The sequence below is a fragment of the Poecilia formosa genome, unplaced genomic scaffold (genome assembly GCF_000485575.1).
Source record: "Poecilia formosa unplaced genomic scaffold, Poecilia_formosa-5.1.2 Scaffold40, whole genome shotgun sequence".
Lineage (NCBI taxonomy): Eukaryota > Metazoa > Chordata > Actinopteri > Cyprinodontiformes > Poeciliidae > Poecilia > Poecilia formosa.
In genome coordinates, this window is record NW_006799979.1 from 2,950,973 (window position 1) to 2,968,969 (window position 17,997).

Sequence of the window (17,997 nt, forward strand, 5' to 3'; positions counted from 1 at the left end):
TGACAAAAGGCAGTATAATCAAGGAGGTATTTTTAGTACGTTTGATAAGTTATGTTACACCATCTCACTGAGCATACAGCATTACATCACAGCCATGTGAGAGAGAGAGAGTGGCAAACAGCTTCAAAGAGAACATAATGTTCCTTCTGAATTATTAGACTCAAATGCCAGAGTTTCCTATTTGTATTGAATGAGTCATCTTCTGCTTTATTGTGCGACTGATTCATGGCTAAAAACTACAGCGAGACCCCAAGAGTCAAGAATGAAGCGTTAACTGGCACTTAACGGCACGGCGTACGGGAAAAATACACCAGACAACCATTCAGACGCACACAAACACACACACACACACACACACACACACACACACCAGCGATCCTCTAAGATAATTATCACACCTGAACTGATGGCATCAGAGGTGCTATAAGCTGGAGTTTGATGTGACTACTTTGGAAGTACAGCTTCTATGTTTCCCAGTCAGGAAACAAAGCAGTTGCGCTCCATGTGATCATGATATGTTGGCAAACTGGCAACATTTACCTCCAGCCTGCGGCTATTAGCGTAACTCTTAGCTCATTATACCAGAAACAGCTACAAGCTGATGAATTACTCCAGTCAAGACAACACTTGTTAAACCAAGCAAGGAACAATAAACACAATGTGATTTATGGCGAGCAACAAAAGCAAATACATAAACATGTGACGTGACGACATGGGGGCGACGGGAGGAGTGCAGCACACGTCGTCTGGGCCGGAGGAGACCCGGGAAACGCTCCTTGCTCACCTAGCTGCGCCCGCTCCCTCTGGACGTCCTTGAAGTTGAGGCCGCTGGTCAGCGTGCTCTCCCTGTAGCGGTGGAGGGCCTCGCGCCGCCCGTTGGTCCCCAGCTCGCGGAGCACCGAGGGTTTGAGCGGCTCCACCTTCAGACCGTTGGCCCATCCCGAGAAGTCCGGTACCGTCCACTTCACCAGGTCCTGGAGTCGCACGATCACCTTCTCGGACACGGCAATTACCTCATGCTGGAAAAGAATCACAAGTTGGGCTGTTAGACCGGTAGGCAGCTCGAATTGTGATGTAGTTTATCCTAGAGAGAGTTAGCAAATGGTAAAGATGTACAGAAAAAAAACCTCCTACTTAAAATAAATCAATCACTAATTGCAGTGTCATCATCTCACTCCAAAAATAATCCATCACTTCCTTATTCAACATAACATCAAAAAGATCATTCCTCTTGGTTCTGCTTCAAAATGGGAAAGACAGGAGAACATGCCGTCTAAAAAACAAAAAAGAAAATAAATAAAAATGTAAAAACATTGGAAGTAGTGACAAACCTGTCACTGTATTCAGTAAGAAGGAGGCGCAAAAGTCTCCATTATGACCATTTGAAGCTACATGTCAAACAACTGTTTAGGAGAAATGCAAGACGAAGTCGTTTCTGTCCTACTATCACAAACGTCAATATGCTACGTTCTCCACATTAAACTTTGATATTAGCCGTCACCACGTGGTTTGATCAGATGAACTTTGGGATCCAGGACATGTTTCAGTGCGTGTTTGAGCTACTGGAATAAATATTAATATTTAATCAATATAATTAACTTAACAACGAATGTTGATAAATGTAGATGACACTATTCTTAAAAAGAAAAAAGGTTAAAAAATTCCAACAAAATCTCACGAGAAAATTTATGGATACACAGCAACGTTTTTAGACAAAATATTAAAATATAATAACTCAAGTCAGAAAGAATATTATGAAGCATTTCCCAATTAAAATATACATTTTAGCATCCCTCATCCCGGCTGATGAAATTATCGAGACTGTTGTTTAAAGCGATGCATTTTAAAGATTAACCACATGTTTGAGGATGTGATTAGAAATACTTATTACTGCATGATATAACATTTAGCTGCAGTGATTCAGCCACAGACTGTAAGGCGGAAATAATTAGGGTCAGAAGAAGTTTGGTAAAAACCGGGTATGAAATCAGAACATCGTCGGTAAATGAAAGACGACAAACGGACCGTCGTTATTCATCAACTAAATTAGCATGAGCACCGAGCGGCACCGCGGCCGGCTGTGGGATGCACATTAACGTAAGTAAATTACAGCGGCATGAATATGGATGATGTGGATGATTGCTGAATTGGATTTATGTCGGGGAGTTAAATCAATGTCAATGAGGACGCTGCTGTTTTGAGACTTTCTGATTAGCATTTAGGAAGTTGGGCTCCTGATGTTCGAGACGCGAGCGCTCTTCCGTTACGCCTTCGGAGTTTGGAGAAGCAGGTGAAAAGCAAACGTATTAGGGAATGAATACATGGCGATATTGTGTGTTCACGGCGACGGTGATGCACGGTAGAACTTCAAATATAGACATAAATGTGTCAGTCTGGCATGGAGAAATGACTTTAAGCACAGTACTTCAGTCAGTTCAGTTAGCTTACTAAATAAGATTTACTCTCTCTCCACTGTGTGGGTTTATCCTCTTTTTTTCTTTCTTTTTTTTTCCTGAGGTTGATTCAGCTCTTTTTAATAACTCTCAAACTCGAACAACTTCAAGACCAGCGGAGTGGGGAGGCAGCAAAGACTCTTAAATGTGTTTCCATTTGAAGAGCTAATAGCTGAAGTGCTCGTTACCAACAGAATGGAGAGGTTTTGCTGCAAGATGGCTATTACAGAAATGGGGAAATCTGGAGGACAGATGTCTGAAAAGGCTGAAACACAGAGCAGGTCTCTGATGTTTACCTTGGTTATCTCCAATTTTCCAGGCATCTGTCTGGCTTTGTGCATTTCCCCTCAAAGAGCTTGTGTACGGCTGACATTAAAATAACATTCATTATGTTATATTTATGTGTGTAAGTAGAGGGTGTGCACTCAATAAAGCTGCAATCAAGCAGTCTTCTGTAATCAAAAAGAACAACTCCGCTGTAAATCCTTCATTTTAGTCTTAAAATGTTAGGATCAGCATTATTTTTCTGCTTTTGTTCTTTGTTTTGATTGAAATATTTCAGTGTTCCTGTTTTTTTTTCTCTCTCTCCCCAACAACGTTCTAAAAACAAACACATGTCTTCTCAGCGTTTCATATTCTCTCTGAGTGCTCCGTCTATACAATTACCCATATTCAGTTCTCACATCATCTCCAACTACAGGCATATCAAATCCCAAACAGTTGGAGACAGTATTTCCTTATAAAGCAAAAGCCTGCGAGGGATAGCTTGATATAGCTGTGCCTCCCTCACTAAGTAAAAACATCAAACATGGGTTTTTGGTCGTCTTATAATGAGCTGTCTTCAGCTGTCAAGTGGTGGCGGGTGGTTGTAACCGGCTTTCCGTGCATTGAAAAACTGACTGCCACAAAAAAAAAAAAAAAAACCCCGAAAAAGCAGGCCATGTGAATAAAGCAGAACAACGGTAAATAGCATTCAGCCTGCAGCCAAGAAAGCCACATTGCTGTTTCTCCACAGAATTTATCCACTGTTCTTTGATGCAATCGGTTGCCTGCGCATAAAGAAACCAAATGTTTCAGCGGAGTCTATTTAAAGCAGAGATAATAGAGTGAGACACAACATTAAACCCTGAAGAAAAAAACAAAACAAACAAAGAAAGAAAAAAAAGGCGACTGCTTTTATATTAATCCGCTGAAAGATGCGATGATTTGCGAGCGCGTCAACAGATCCTGTTTGGGGACTTGTTTGGCTTGAGAGCAAAAAACACAACAGGTGAGCACAATTCAGCAGCTGTCAACACAGTCTCCAATATAATCAGTCTACGAAGTAAGCTGCAGCACCAAAAAAAAAAAAAAATCAGCTACCATAAAACAATTCCTTATTTTCTGAGACTACTCTCTCTCTCTCTCTCTCTCTCTCTCTTTTTTACGCTACAAGCCAAACTCAAAGTGGTTACAGACTGAGAGCTGGAGAGCAGGAAGATGATGAATGATTTGTGGTTTGCATAGGACATGAGATTTGGTTGAGAAATATGTAAATAGTGGAGAATTAAGAAACTCTTCTGCGCACAGTTTCTGAGAACGAGGCCGGCCAAGTCGGTTATTGAGAAAGAATTACAATAACATTATTGCACCAACCCGGGTTAACACCACGCGTACAGAAACACCAAAGTGGCACTCGGACCAGATGATTTTTATTGTATCGCCACAATCTGTTTTTTTTTTCTTTTTCTTTTTTTCTTTTTTTTGGTTTGAAGTCCGAAAGAGAACCAAAATAACTTGTCACTATTGAAATGGTTTAAATATGGAAACAATGAGGCTGGGAGATGAGAACTGCAAATATTTACATTTCAAAGACTTTCAGTGAAGTATTTTCAGATGCTTAAAAGGTTTGATTTTGTAGTTCATTAAAAAAAAACACACTAAGAAACTGCTTGGTAAAAGTGGCACAATTTGGGTTATTTAGTTAACCGAGTCCTCAGTGAAACTCGGACCAATCATGCCTGGGCTGATTTAACACAACATATTAGGGTTATTGGTTTAACTCTGCACAGTGGAGTTAGGTTACTAACCCAGAAACAGCTGCTCATTTGAGAGGGAGGCAGGGGATGCTATGCCTATAAATTTGCAGCTGCAGCCGTACGCCCAAGCTAAACAGCCCTATAAACTGTTTGGAAAGACAGAAAAATCGACTTGATTAAAATTCTATCTCTCTGTATAAAACAGAAGAAATATCGCCCATCCACAGAGAACAGCTCTTCACATGTAGAGAGCAGAGCTGGAACTAGCCTGTGCAAGCAAGCTCAGATAGACGGCTAATGTTAGCTTAAGTGAACTAATTGGTTCTCCGGCGTTAAACGGCATCATTAACATCGATGTTATCATGCAGCATATTTTCACATCTAAATATTTATTATTCTGTTGTACTTAAAATGCTCAGTGAGTCATTCGGCTATTTACTTCAAAACAGCACTCTGAAGAATAATTATGCTGCTTCTAAGTCTCTTGTATGACACAACAAACTGCATCACAGTTTCTGACTCAACATTTGAGTGAAAATTTCCCAGCGTCTGTCCCAACGTTATAATCCGAGCTCCAGTTTAAAGAAACATTACAACAATGTGTGTTTGTTTTTTCTCTTGGGTATCTGGTTAATAGGAGGAAATAAACTAGTAAAGACTAAAAAAATCTTGAAAATAATAATCAACAGCTTGAAAGAAATCACTCTGATTCTCCTGAATCTATCAGATGACTAAACGTCTCAGCTCTAGACATCCTGTAATTTATCCAAGATGAATCACTCCAGCGGCATTTCGGCGTGCACCGCAGGGGGTCCGCGACTCACTTCTTGGGTTTTGAACTTCAAAGATGCGGCTTGGAAACTCTGGGCCATGCCCCTATGTAAATGCCGCCCGTCCACACTGTGCTGTCATTTCCAGTTAGGCAGCTGATAATTCAGCAAAGTGGCGTCCGTTACATACAGCCAGCGGGGCCATTTGATAATGTAGGTCAGAGGACTGCAACCTCGCAGCCAAGGGGCGACACAACACATCAGCAACACACCAAACACAAGGGTGCCAATTAAGTAACCCTAACTATGCAAATAAACCTACGGGATTTGTGCACTCCAGATCCTGAATACGTTATTGTTGTGTTGGAGTCATTTTGCCCCAGGTATAGAAATAAACAGATGCACTGATTAGCTGCTGCCTTTATGGTTGAGTTAAAACGCAACATAAGCAGCTAAATGTAACATCCTGTATTCGCGCTTCCATCAATATTTCATGGTGTTACTGCAGCCGATGTGAGATCTGCAGAATCATCGCCGAGTGGGTTCGTTGAGATGCTGGAGTATAAAGGACTGAAAGTAGAAACCGACTGACTTTTACTGTAAAGCTGGATCCAGCTCTAAAACAATGTCGTTGAAATTCCACTCACAAAAAAAGAAAAAATCTACATCTTTTAGCAGAGCTGTGCACAAATTAGTGCGTTTGCGAGGAGCCTTATCTTTTTTGATCTTAATCATATTCTTTTGGGCAGAATAAATATTTGATAGATTTAAAACAGCTTTTTTTCTTTGAAGAATCTAGGTTTCGTGTAGAGTACTGAAATTCAAGTTTAAGCAGATAAGTTATTTACAGAATATCAAATGCAATCCAGGCCCCTTATAAAAACAGTAACATAGACCTATAAATTGTCACCGTATTGTAAGATAAGAACAAATCCAGCATCATTAGCCTGCCATTCTGCACAGATAAATGTTTCCCTGCATTGCTCAAATTGTGCATCAAAAAAACAACAACACAAGAATACAACTCAAACTATTGCCACCCGCCAACCTTTGACAGAATGTCACCCTGGGTGAAGAGCCAATATGAAAAACCCTCATGCGTAAGGGCTGACAGAAGCTCTCTGTCACTTCTAACATTTTTTTTCAGCCATCTTTCATGTACATAAAGCCAGACAATCACCACAGATGTTATCTTTATCTCAAGTGACAAATTTCTTCATCTGATGTGTTCAAACAAAACCAGGACATCTTTGAAAGAGGAAGCACCTTGTCATGCACCGATATTGGCCGCAAGTTAAAATGCAGTCCAATTAGTCCAACATTCTCAACAGAACTGATTTTTTTTTTTCCAATGCTGAACTTCATTTCACTTCAATTCATGGTGAATTGGTGGTAACATTTCTCCCTGCCGATCCAATTAAAAACATCTGAAATTTCATATTGAGCAAAAGCAGCTGACAAGACACTCAGTTTAGTGAATCGAGGGGTGCTGAAGCTCAGTGGGTGGGTGTGTTTCTATACTCTGGGTACACACACACACACACACACACACACACACACACACACACAGAGAGAGAGGACTCCTGACATGCTGCGAAGGTTTCAGGCTGCTGCCTCTGAGAGGTCAGCACAGGAATTCCTAAGGCCATAGGAGATTAGTAATTGAGTAATAGACATGGTGACATGGACAATGTAGACAGAGCAGGATAAGCAGAGCAAAGGAAGGAGGGAAGAGAAAACGAGGCTATGAAACACAATATGAGTTCATTATCTGTCTCCCCTCCCCATGGCTGACCTTGACTGCAGTGTCCCAAAACAAACTTATCTGGGAATTAAAAAAGAAGCTCCAGGAAGTGTGCCAGGGACAATCGGCTCAGAGTATATTTTGTTGAGACTGCTTTCAGACTCCAAGGAGTTCAAGGTGCACCGTTTAAAGCGGGTGAAGATGATTCTTCACCGCGACGCACTGCCTAATTTGTGCAGCGTATTCATGTATGCATAAAAGTTGCTGCATATCGACGGGGGCGCTGCCGAACTCATCTTTTATTCACCGATTCCATTAAGAGATTGCTGTTACACAAGCCGTGGTGATATATGAACTTAGCATTCTTCTGCAGCATTAGCGACGGCAAGAAACGGCGAGATAAGAGGAGTTTTCAAAGCCCTCCTGAAAGTGGGTGAGGCATTCATCATGTAAGGTGACACCGCAGCAAAAAGATGTGTCAGCCCCGCTTGAATCACTGCAGCCTTATATGCTTCCATTTTAGCGGGATGCGATGAAGACGGTGAAAAGAGGCGCTGCGTGCCCAAGAGTTCACAAGTGAGGAATTAAAAAATGTCGACTGGATTACTGAGCAGGGGCTTCCCGTCCGTGGCTGCATCGGCGGATATAATAATGATCCACTGTAGCCAGAGGCATTGGAGTCATGCATCAAGGCAAATGTTTGCCTGCTCAAGTGGTGAGCCAATGACAAAGTGCAACAAACCAAGCTAAGAAACGCCAAAAGTCTCGGGTGTGTTGACAAACATGCAGCGCTGGAAACATATTACTTAGGCTGCAAAAAAAAAAAAAGAAAAAGAAAAACAACAAAAAAGAAAAAATCTTAATGTTTGTGGGACTTCTTTTTCATTGCCTTTGAAGTCTCTGCTATTACATTTTAAAAGGTTTTAAATTACACTATTCAAAATAGCTGGTAATAATTTACATGCCATTTCAGCAATGGTGAAGAATTCACTGGAGGGCAGTGTGCAGAGTTAATGACTTGTTCTGCAGCAGGAGGAGGCACGCACGCGCACACACAGCGTGAAAAAGAAAGAAAAAAAAGAAGTTCTACTCCACAAAAATTCCTGCCATTGTTATGTGAATGGGGACATTTGTTTTAATGCGCAGTCTGGACATAGTAAAAAAAAAAAAAAGAAAAGATCTGTAAAAATCTACATTTACGCTCCAGCCGTTCTGCACAACGACCTTATTCATCAAAACGCTGCATATCAAAGCCACTTACACTTAACTCCACAGTGTCCCACATGCCCAAAATTATTTGCTTGTTTTTTTTTTTTCCCCTTAGGAGAAAACTAAAATCAAAGAAGCAGCAAATGAATACAATCTAATTTCCCCTACAAGCTGGCTTTGCGAGCACCAGAACACATGCGTGGACTCCTGCCATGTGCTGAAGAAATGGCTCTGGATGCATGCCAAAGTGTTTTCCACAGCAATCAATACCGGGCCTACTGCTGCAGTCCCCCTGCCTGTCAGTGTGTGTGCGAGTGTGTGTGTGTGTGCCAAAGCCTTGTCAGCTACAGGGACAGAACAGAGGAGAGGAGAGGTCAGATGATATCAGAGGTGATGATAATACCACATTAATATAACATGATCCAGGAATATTCTCCGCAGATGCAGAATTCCCATTACGAGAGCGGCCCTCCTATTATGCTGCATATGCAGTAAAAGCAGGATATGCAGTGAAAAGATAAGAATAAGCAATTATGAGAGCCTGAAGGAGGAGTGTACAATAAGTGGGTGTTGTGTGTGGTGAGCTGTTATCTACAACAGCTCTGTCCAAAAACAGAAAGTGTATTACAGCCAGGAGGGGAGAGAGGAGGCGGGCCATTTGGTGTGACAAGAAATATTGTGTCACTCAGTGAGCTTTAAAACACATGTGACTGTTTAGTCGGTGGCAGTTTGCAGGCAGGCAAATAGAGCAAAAGGGCCCCAACAGAGGGTTTGTCATAATGGGTGAGCAACCCGACACAAAGCCTGGTTAAAGACCAAGCTGGCCTCAACTGGTGGTGATAAACACTGCCGGTCAGGCTGGGATACAGTGAAAAAAATAAAAAATAAAAAATAAAGATTTTTTCCTCTGCACATGGAGCTAATAATTAACTCGGTATAAATAGATTCATAAATTTACTCCTGATGTGTTTATCATCTAATCAGCAAAACACGGGCGCCAGGAGTTTGCATGCAGTCGCCTGAATCATTATTTTTATTTCCAGTCCAAAGCTCTTATAAAAAAAAAAAAAGAAAGAAAGAAGAAAGACAGCCTGGCTGCGTTTAAAAAGAATTGACCTTCCAACCCTTTTGACAGAAGAAAAACAAGCACAGTAGGTCATGGGTTGGTTCCTCCCGTCACTGCAAACCACAGCAAAAAAAAGGGGGGTTAAAAAAAAAAAAAACTGCAAACATGCTGCAGGAGAGGCTAGAGGCAAACAAATACCTGAGAAATAATCAGGAAATTACATCATACTTTGGAGCTCCAAAGCAGAAAAGAATCAGTAATCCACTTCCAGTAAGTTTAATAAAAGGCTTAAACAAGTTTTTCGGTATTTGTGGGATATTGGCCTCGAGCTTTAGATGAAAGCAAAGTACAACCAGCTGTTTACATTTCACATTTCAGACTCTGTTCTAAACTGTGTGAAAATGCTCATGTAAAATCTAGCATGATCTATAAATATGCAGTACAAACTACAATTATAGCAGGTTGGACATTTTATCTCATGAGACTATATGTTCTCTTTTAGCACCTAAACCTTGTGAAAACAACACACTTCCTGAGAACTGCAGCTTATCGCATTCATATCTGCATGACTCACAAGCACAAATTAAGCTGTTGATTTTCAGTCAATTACAGATTTACAGTTTTCAGCTTTGCCGCAGAGCCACAAATCTATCTCATCTGAAGGAAACCAGCTTATGTGAGGTTTATGAAATCAAACCCTCTCGCAATGTTTACCTTCACCACCCAAGTGCAGAATTTAACATCTGCTTTTTAAAACATACAGCGTAAATAAATGTGTTCTTTTTTGGGCATCAGTTTTTTTGTTTGTTTTTTTTGTTTGTTTTTTTCTCCTCCTGTTTGTGTTTTTGGATTATGGATTGCATCTGCAAGCGCCGCTCCGGTATAGCTGACTCATGCAGTGCAGATTAGTGTGTTGTGAGGCAAAGTCAGCGAAAATCTGAATGGGCTCAGTGAAGGTCATAAACTGACTCCGAGTTGTCAGGGCGATTTCCACTGCTGTGTAATATACAGTAAGTAGTTTGATTTGCTCAGAGAAAAACAAGCCCTTTAATTGAGGCCGGGCTACATAGCACTTATAACATTTCATCATCCAAATTATACAAACCCGGAGTCTGATCTCTAGAAGCTTCAAAAGGAAAATGATGTGTTTAAGTGGCTTGTGCTAAAATTCACCGTCCACCAAGGAAAGCTGTTTCCATTCAAACTGATATTTTGTCTCCTTTGGTTGCTTTACAACTTGTGACAAATGTGCACAACAACAAAAAACAGACTTTCAGAGGGTGGCAAATACCAGTCACTGAAATTATGTTTTTAATCCAACAAATAAGTTATTTGTGACAAATTAACTAAAAGATGCTGGTCAGCATTGGGTCAGCATTAGTTGTACACACTTGACATCAAACCACAACAGCCCCATGCCGAACCAAGCAGAGGAGACGAGACACTGTCAACCCTCAGGCAATTAACAAACCTCTGCTCTAATTGTAGGAAAAAAATATTACCTGCCACCTTGTTCTGGATAGACTGAAACAGCTTGGATATTATAAGTCATAACTAGTTTAGCTATAATTATAATGCTGAGGCAGCCATTGATGATAGGAGGCATGTCTTAGCGTGTTTGTCAAGGATAATGTTTCCGCTTGTTGGTAAAAATCAGCCACTTGTTCTATGCTTTTCTTGGTGCAGTGGGCTTTTGGCTTTTGAGATATGATTGCTTCCTGGATGGAGGCATGGACTTTGTTGAGGTTTTAAATTTGACCCAATTGCTAATGTTATAAACCTTACTGGAAATTGCCTGCGTCGTAAACGGCCATAACGCAGAGAAGTGCCGATCTGAACAAGATTTTATTACTAAAACTACAGGCAGACTACGATTCTGAAACAGCGCAGAAAAACAACATCATCGTTCTGCTGTTTGTTGACTGACACAGTTGAAATTTAATCGGAGAATAGGAGAACTCCCAAAGGTAACAGCGATAAACATCTTGGCATTTCTTAGCCGTGGTTGACATGGCACTTTATTAAAATATATTTAAAAGTTTGTTACTATGTCCTCCAGTAGTTTAGCAACACTTTTTATATTTATGTTTAACTTTCTGCCAAGTCCTAATTCCTGATTGTTGCCAATAATTAACACCTTCCAGCTGTGCTAGTCATGTAAAAAAACTATTTGCATTTCACTTTCTGACGCCATTTCTGTAATGTTTTATTTCTTAACCAGTTTAGCAGAAGTGCTAGTACCACTGTCAAATGTGCTAACAAGCAAACCATTAACCTTTGTCAGTCACTTCTAACAAATGGCACAGCTTGGCTGTAATTGCCAGGAAAAATGTTTCCATGTTATCTTGTTTAAATAGATTTGAAACTTTATTACTGTTTCTGCAACATATTATGGCTCAATCACAAACTGACATTTATTTCTCACGACAGAGTGATCTTAACAACTCCATGAAATACACGGACATAGCGCAGGACTGCACTCTGTAGTCATAGTCCTTTGCAAAAGAGCTGCATAATGCTAGAGCGTTACATGATCGCAGTACAGTATTATTGTGAAGTTTTGCAATGATGTTATCAGTTGCAATAAATCCACACTTTCCTCACTCCTCTCTTTGTCGCCTGTCACTTGATGGCTTCCTACATTCGGTGACATTTGATATCTTGGGCTCTGTCATCTGGATCAGGTTTGGGTTTCTACTAGAGAGAGACTCCATCTGACAGGCTGGAAATGTTATTGGCCTGCTAGGTGTGCATTCCTTGTACTGGTTATCTAATAGTCAACCAATACTGCACTTCAAACTGTTATTTGTGATGATAAAAATACTGCATAGACTAAGATTATTTTGCAACATATTGTGAACTAAAAGCCCTATATTTATTCTATTTACATGCATTTAGTATCTGTATCAGGTTTTAAAATGTGTAAGAAAGCTGTTTATTCTGAATAAGGACATTTTAATACATGTTTTTATGCTGTTGATGAAGTGCAAATTCACTGCAATTCCATTTCCTTAATAAAATTTAAAGGACAAATGTTACTTATTGTTAAAGTTTAACTTAATCCAAAAAGAACAGTTAGAAACTAACTGATTTCAGCAGTAAAACTTAATCTTATCCTCCTGACATGTATTAATTACAATTTACTCAAATAAAGTCATGCTACCTTAATCTAACTGTTTGTTTTATCAGTGTAAAAGTCAATAATCTATGCAGAAAAATAGCTTCACTTCCTTTTTGGAGTTGTATGTCAATGTGCTTTACAACATGTGGCAAATATGTGTGACTACATTTGGCAGTGCAGACCCTGTGTTATTAAATAAGTAATATTTTCCAGCTACAGTCAATGAGCTGGAATGTGAGCATTTTGCAATGCAAATAAGTCTGTGGGAATAAAGGGGGTGGAGCTGGCATGTCTTGTGCAAGTCTGGTCTTTAGGAAGGCCAATGCATGCACTCAGAGTAATTACTAAATAATTGCAGTCTGTTAAATGCTAACACCAGGGGGGTTTAAAGAGGAGATACCCCTGCTCAGAAGAAGAATTCACAGGGATGATAGCTTGTCTAAGCTGCTGGCCATAAATAGCCACCTTTCTCATGAAAGGGAAATGTGATAGCTGCTCTTATTACTCAAGAGGAAAGAATGTAAGTAAACCATCAGCGGAAGAGTCAAGTACAAACACGGCTTTGTCCCCTATAAACAATATAACAGCAACACAGAGTAATCTCCACACAGCCGCAGAGTGATCAAAAGCAAGAAGGCAGCAATTAAAGTGTTGCTGTCATTATATCAGAGAGAAAAACCACACATATTGTTTGTTTCACAGCTCTTAATTTGGGACACTGATAAAACAAGCTGTTAGAATTTCGCCAATAAAACTAATGGAGCAACATGCATACATTTTCTTTGGGTGAACATCAATCAGGATTTCAGCAGCTCAAAGACCAGTGAATAAATTAGTGACCTTAGTAAGATCATTTTACTCAACACTTTAGTACTATGAATACTAATTAATGATAATATTGGCCTGCATACAAGTCATAAAATTTTATTGAAATAGTAAGAAACTTTTTGAATCTAATCAAACAAGTGTGAAAGTCAATCTGTTTGCAGTAACCGCACTTCTGCATTCATTAATAACAATTGACAGAGTAAATAATCTCATCTTGCTGGCAAGCTTGACTTCTGCACTAACCCCATCCCTAAATCAGTTAGGCATAAACATTAGTGGACTATAAATAAACTTTTAAAAAAATTTTCTAAGGGTGTGACATTTCTAAGGGTGTAAAACGTTTTTCTGGCAAACACAGCTAATTTGATATTCATTACTGCCTTACTGTAGATAGTTTAGCTAGCTAGCATTGTTGATGTAAGCATTAGCAGGGAATAAACTAACTGGGAATAAACTATCCAGTTAGTTTATTCCCTAACTGGATAGGGAATAAAACATTACAAAAATAGCAACAAAATTCTTCAATTTATTCTAAAAAGTTGTCTTACAGACCATTTATTGGCAAACACAGAATGCTAATGTGATTTTCATGACTGCCTTACATTTACTGTACTAGCTTAGCTAGCATTGTTGACGTAAGCATTAGCAGTCACTAAACTTATACATTAACTGGATAAGGATTAAAACGTTACAAAAATAGTAACAAAATTCTTCAATTTATTCTAAAAAGCTGTCTTAGACTATTTATCCTGGCAAACACAGCTAAGAAGCACCGTTCTTTGGCAACAACTGCCTTGGGGTTTAAGAAAATTGCATGTTTGGTGTCGGTAGACCAGCTAAACCTGAACACAATGCTTCTCCAACAGTGAAAACTTTTTACCCACAAGTCTAAAGACTGTTCATAACAAGTAGACATCATCTGTCACAACACAGCTCCCATAACCACTGAAGATTACAGAACGGACACTTCAGCTGTAGTAAAATCAAAAATGTCGAGGCAGGATTTGTGACCAACATAAACTAGCTTAAGTTGTTCGAATTGATTAAATGCTAACAAATCAACATGCTCGCTTTAATTTTGAATCTAATGGCTAATATTTAAAATCCCATTTTATAGTGTAATTCCATTCAGCGTAACAGGATCACAAGCGCCACATATGGCCATAGTCAATCATAACCAAGCATGTCTGTGCCAAGAACAGCGAGGCAGGCGCGGTTACAAGAAATGTGAGCTGACAATATCATTGTTTGAGGACAGAAATGTTCACTGGGGAAAATTATGCAAAGCGAGGAGAGTATATAGTTAGGACGTGTCAGTACTGGCTTGGCTCGCCTCTGGCACCCTTTTTTATGACTTGCACTGCCTCTTTCAACATCAAGCCGCATTACAAAATAACTATCGTACGGAGCTGTATCTGATCCCATCATGCATTCATTACAATCGCGTTTCGCAATTTCCGTTCCGTATGTCAGCATATCTGACACGCTTTTAACCAAAAATGAAAATGACAGAGCTCAGGCAGGCGAAAGATTGTTGCTTTTTTTTTTCTTTTTTCCCTTCTTCCCTTCTTTTTTTTTTTTTTTTGTTATTATTATTATGGCACAATTAACCCCACGGAGCGCAGCGGCTGCAGTCTTATTGAGCGCAGCTGGACAAGTGCACATTCAGCATGTTGACACCACAATAGACAAACAAGGCTGAAGTCTACAACTATAAAAAGCGAATTCCGCTGTAGGTCAGTTCTTTTATGCCGATCGATTCATCAATGTCATAATAAATGCATGGGTTCCTGAATGCCTCCGAGAGATCCACGGCCAGTAAACAAAAGAGAAGCGGCGTAATATGTAAAATTCCTCGAAATAAACAAAGCGATTCGGGCATTCCTACCTCTCCGTGAGCGACGGATCGTCCCTGGGGAGTATCCTCGGGTAGGAAATAAAGTTTGGAGCTGGATAAAAGTTGCTTGCTTGTTCTTTCCTCCCAGAGAAGCTGGAGCTCCGCTATGCATATAGGATCCTCGGGTTTGCATCTGACGAAGAAAAAGTCTCCGAGAGCGAGGATTCTCGCTTTGCCATCCCGGGTACATTTAAAGGCTTTATAGAATATATATGGTCCATGTAAACCGCAAGACGAGCCCACCCACTGTGGAAAAAAAATAAAGATTGAAGTCAAGTAAAGACATTGATGAATAATTAAAACAAAACAAAACAACAACAAAAAAATCAGAAACCCTGGCTTCTTTACGCTCGACTTGTAAACATCATACACCTCTTGTTTTCTGCGCACAATTACAACAATTAAACAATTTTACATGTTCTACATTTCAAACAGATGCATTAATTTCAGCGCGTGAAAGTTTTGCGGCTCGCGCGCGTGCTTACAGAAAGGTGTGGATTAATTAAAGCAGGCAGAGAGGAACTGGAATAAATCGACGCATGAAAACAAACGTTACCTTCAGTGAGTTCGGCTCCATCTCGACGTTATGAATTGATTAAACTCAACACGCTCTCCAAACTTGCTGGCTTGAATGGATTGTCGGAGGTCCTGCAAGGGGCGTAGCTATATGGAGTTTAAACCGTGATATTTTAAACGTGTAAGTGGTGTAAAAAAATTGTTTTAGTTTAAAAAATGTGCGTTTAGTGTTTTCGTTTAATTCGACGAAACTATATGGCAGAATAAATGGTTTTTAGGGCTTTATTTTAAAAACTAACAGATGTTCCCTCAAAATATTTCAGCGTAATTAATAATAGATGAACATTTTTTAATTATTTATTGTATATTCTTCTAAGTAAGCATATAAAGCATGCTCTGGTGCGTTATTTATACCAATTTGAGCTCAAAATGCGCTTTTAATCTGCGTTTACATCTTTTATGGTATTATGTCTCTTCCAGGACTTTCGTAAAAGACGTTCAATATGAAAGCACATTTCTCACAGTAATGACACCGAGGCGCTTGCTGTGGATGCCTTCAAGAAACAATGTTACATGAAAGTTAATAGGGCTATCAAATGATTCCTCAAAAGGAAACCTGCGAGGCGCTTCGCTTTGGCCATGGTCGCGATTTAAGGCTCCCAAGGCTTGGAAGGTTGATTTTTAATGGTAAAATCCCCCCAAAAAAGACAAATATTTGTGTTTATTTATTTTGTGGCGAGTATGAAAAGACAAACAAAAAAAAAATGTCCGAAAGAGAAAGCAGAGGTGTCACGGGACAGAAATCACGATGCGCGCACATAAATCATGTTAAACTGACCTTGTGAGGAAAGCGCGGTTTGTATTTGACACGCTTAAATACATTTGCATGATCAAAGCCGCTAATAAAATACTAACGTATTTATTATTTTAACCACACGACACTTACAGCTGTGTGAGCCCCCGAAATGTACGCGTACTTAAGCCAGTCCGGCTATATCATTTATGTAGAGTCACTCAAACTTCATGTTTTTTATTTACATCTATTGTTCTCCGCTGGCTCAATGTGTCCGCTGCATTTTTATCAAAGGCTGACTGGCATTATTCAAGTTTATAGCAATACTGACAAAGTCCACAGCGCGTCGCTGTTTTCCCTGTGTTTATCCAGCACTCAGATTACATAGCACACAACAGCGACTCAGGTCTACTTCTGACACAAGCTATTTGAAGCACACTATTACGCAATGCGCCTTTTTTCGTCCCACTGAAATAAGGGGCAGAGCAACTGGGGCGCCACCAAACGGTGGACAGTGGCCATCCTTTATAAATATGTTGAGTGTTATATTTTTAATCTATTGTAAGATTCTTAAAAAAAGAGAACACATTTTAATCAGCTGTAAAAGTCTGTGGATGTTATAGCACATCTCTCGTGTGTGTAAGTCCTTGAATATATAAGTGATCACAATTTTAAAACAGTGCCTTGTCAAACCATGTCAATTTAAGAGCTATGTTAAACTTTAAAAATGACACAAGGGTCACTTTTCTCGATCAAAAATTAAGAGAGGGGCCGTTTCAAAACCTAAAAACATGATGATCTCCTAAAGACGCATATGTTAGCAATTTATGACATAATCTGACTCAGGATCAAGCTTATTAACTAGACCTTATTGCTTTAAAGTGCAGCCAGAAACATGGAACAACAAAACTCCATGAATGTTGTTACGCGACTACAGTGGCCTCCATCTGACCAAAACTTCACAGAAACTCTCTGGAAGTCCTCGTGCGGAGTTTGTATTGTTTCACGGTTCGTAACATGTATTTTTGTTCTGCAAACCGACACATTTTCCTCCTCCTGTTAGATAAACGTCTGTCTGATATTCATCTTAGAGGCGTATGGAGACAGATGAGTCACAGCTAAATATAGTAATTTCCTCTTATTATAGCTTATCTCTCCTCTTCCTCCCCCCCTGTTCAACCCTGGCATTATACATTAATACAAAGAAAATAGTTGAGGTAATGCTGTGTGACACTGTGATATTTTCAGCTGCAGCTGAGAGAACTGGGACAGGGCAAAAGGTGGATCACACAGAGACTCATTGTCTGGCATGAGGCTGCAGCAGCGTTGAGATTCCTGCAGTGAATCCAATATAAACCACAGCTCCCAGTGTTATCTTTCCGTGATTTCTCCCACAGTCACTTCGCCGGCTGAATCAATGGGGTTGCATTGTTAATGGCTGCCAGCCGCTGTAATGAAGTCGCTGGTTAATCAATGGCTCCAATCCAGCTCTTATCTGCCAGTTGCAAAGTGTCTGCGTGTCAACAGGTAGAAGCAGCGCGAGCGTAACATTAAGATGCAGATATTGATGACAACGAGGTCT

The 17,997-nt window shown here is 39.9% G+C and overlaps 1 protein-coding gene across 1 annotated transcript in view; it reads right to left on the reverse strand.

Annotated features, from left to right (window-relative positions):
• The window catches only part of arid5b (AT-rich interaction domain 5B), a 103,183-nt gene extending 87,414 nt beyond the window's left edge, over positions 1-15,769 (reverse strand). Inside the window, exons 1-3 of the mRNA XM_007551203.2 lie at positions 15,663-15,769; positions 15,098-15,352; positions 785-1,019 (exon numbers count right to left, since the gene is read on the reverse strand). Coding sequence (XP_007551265.1) covers positions 785-1,019; positions 15,098-15,352; positions 15,663-15,683 — 511 coding nt within the window. The 5' untranslated portion in view covers positions 15,684-15,769. The remainder of the gene's footprint in view (positions 1-784; positions 1,020-15,097; positions 15,353-15,662) is intronic.
• Between the last annotated feature and the right edge of the window lie 2,228 nt (positions 15,770-17,997).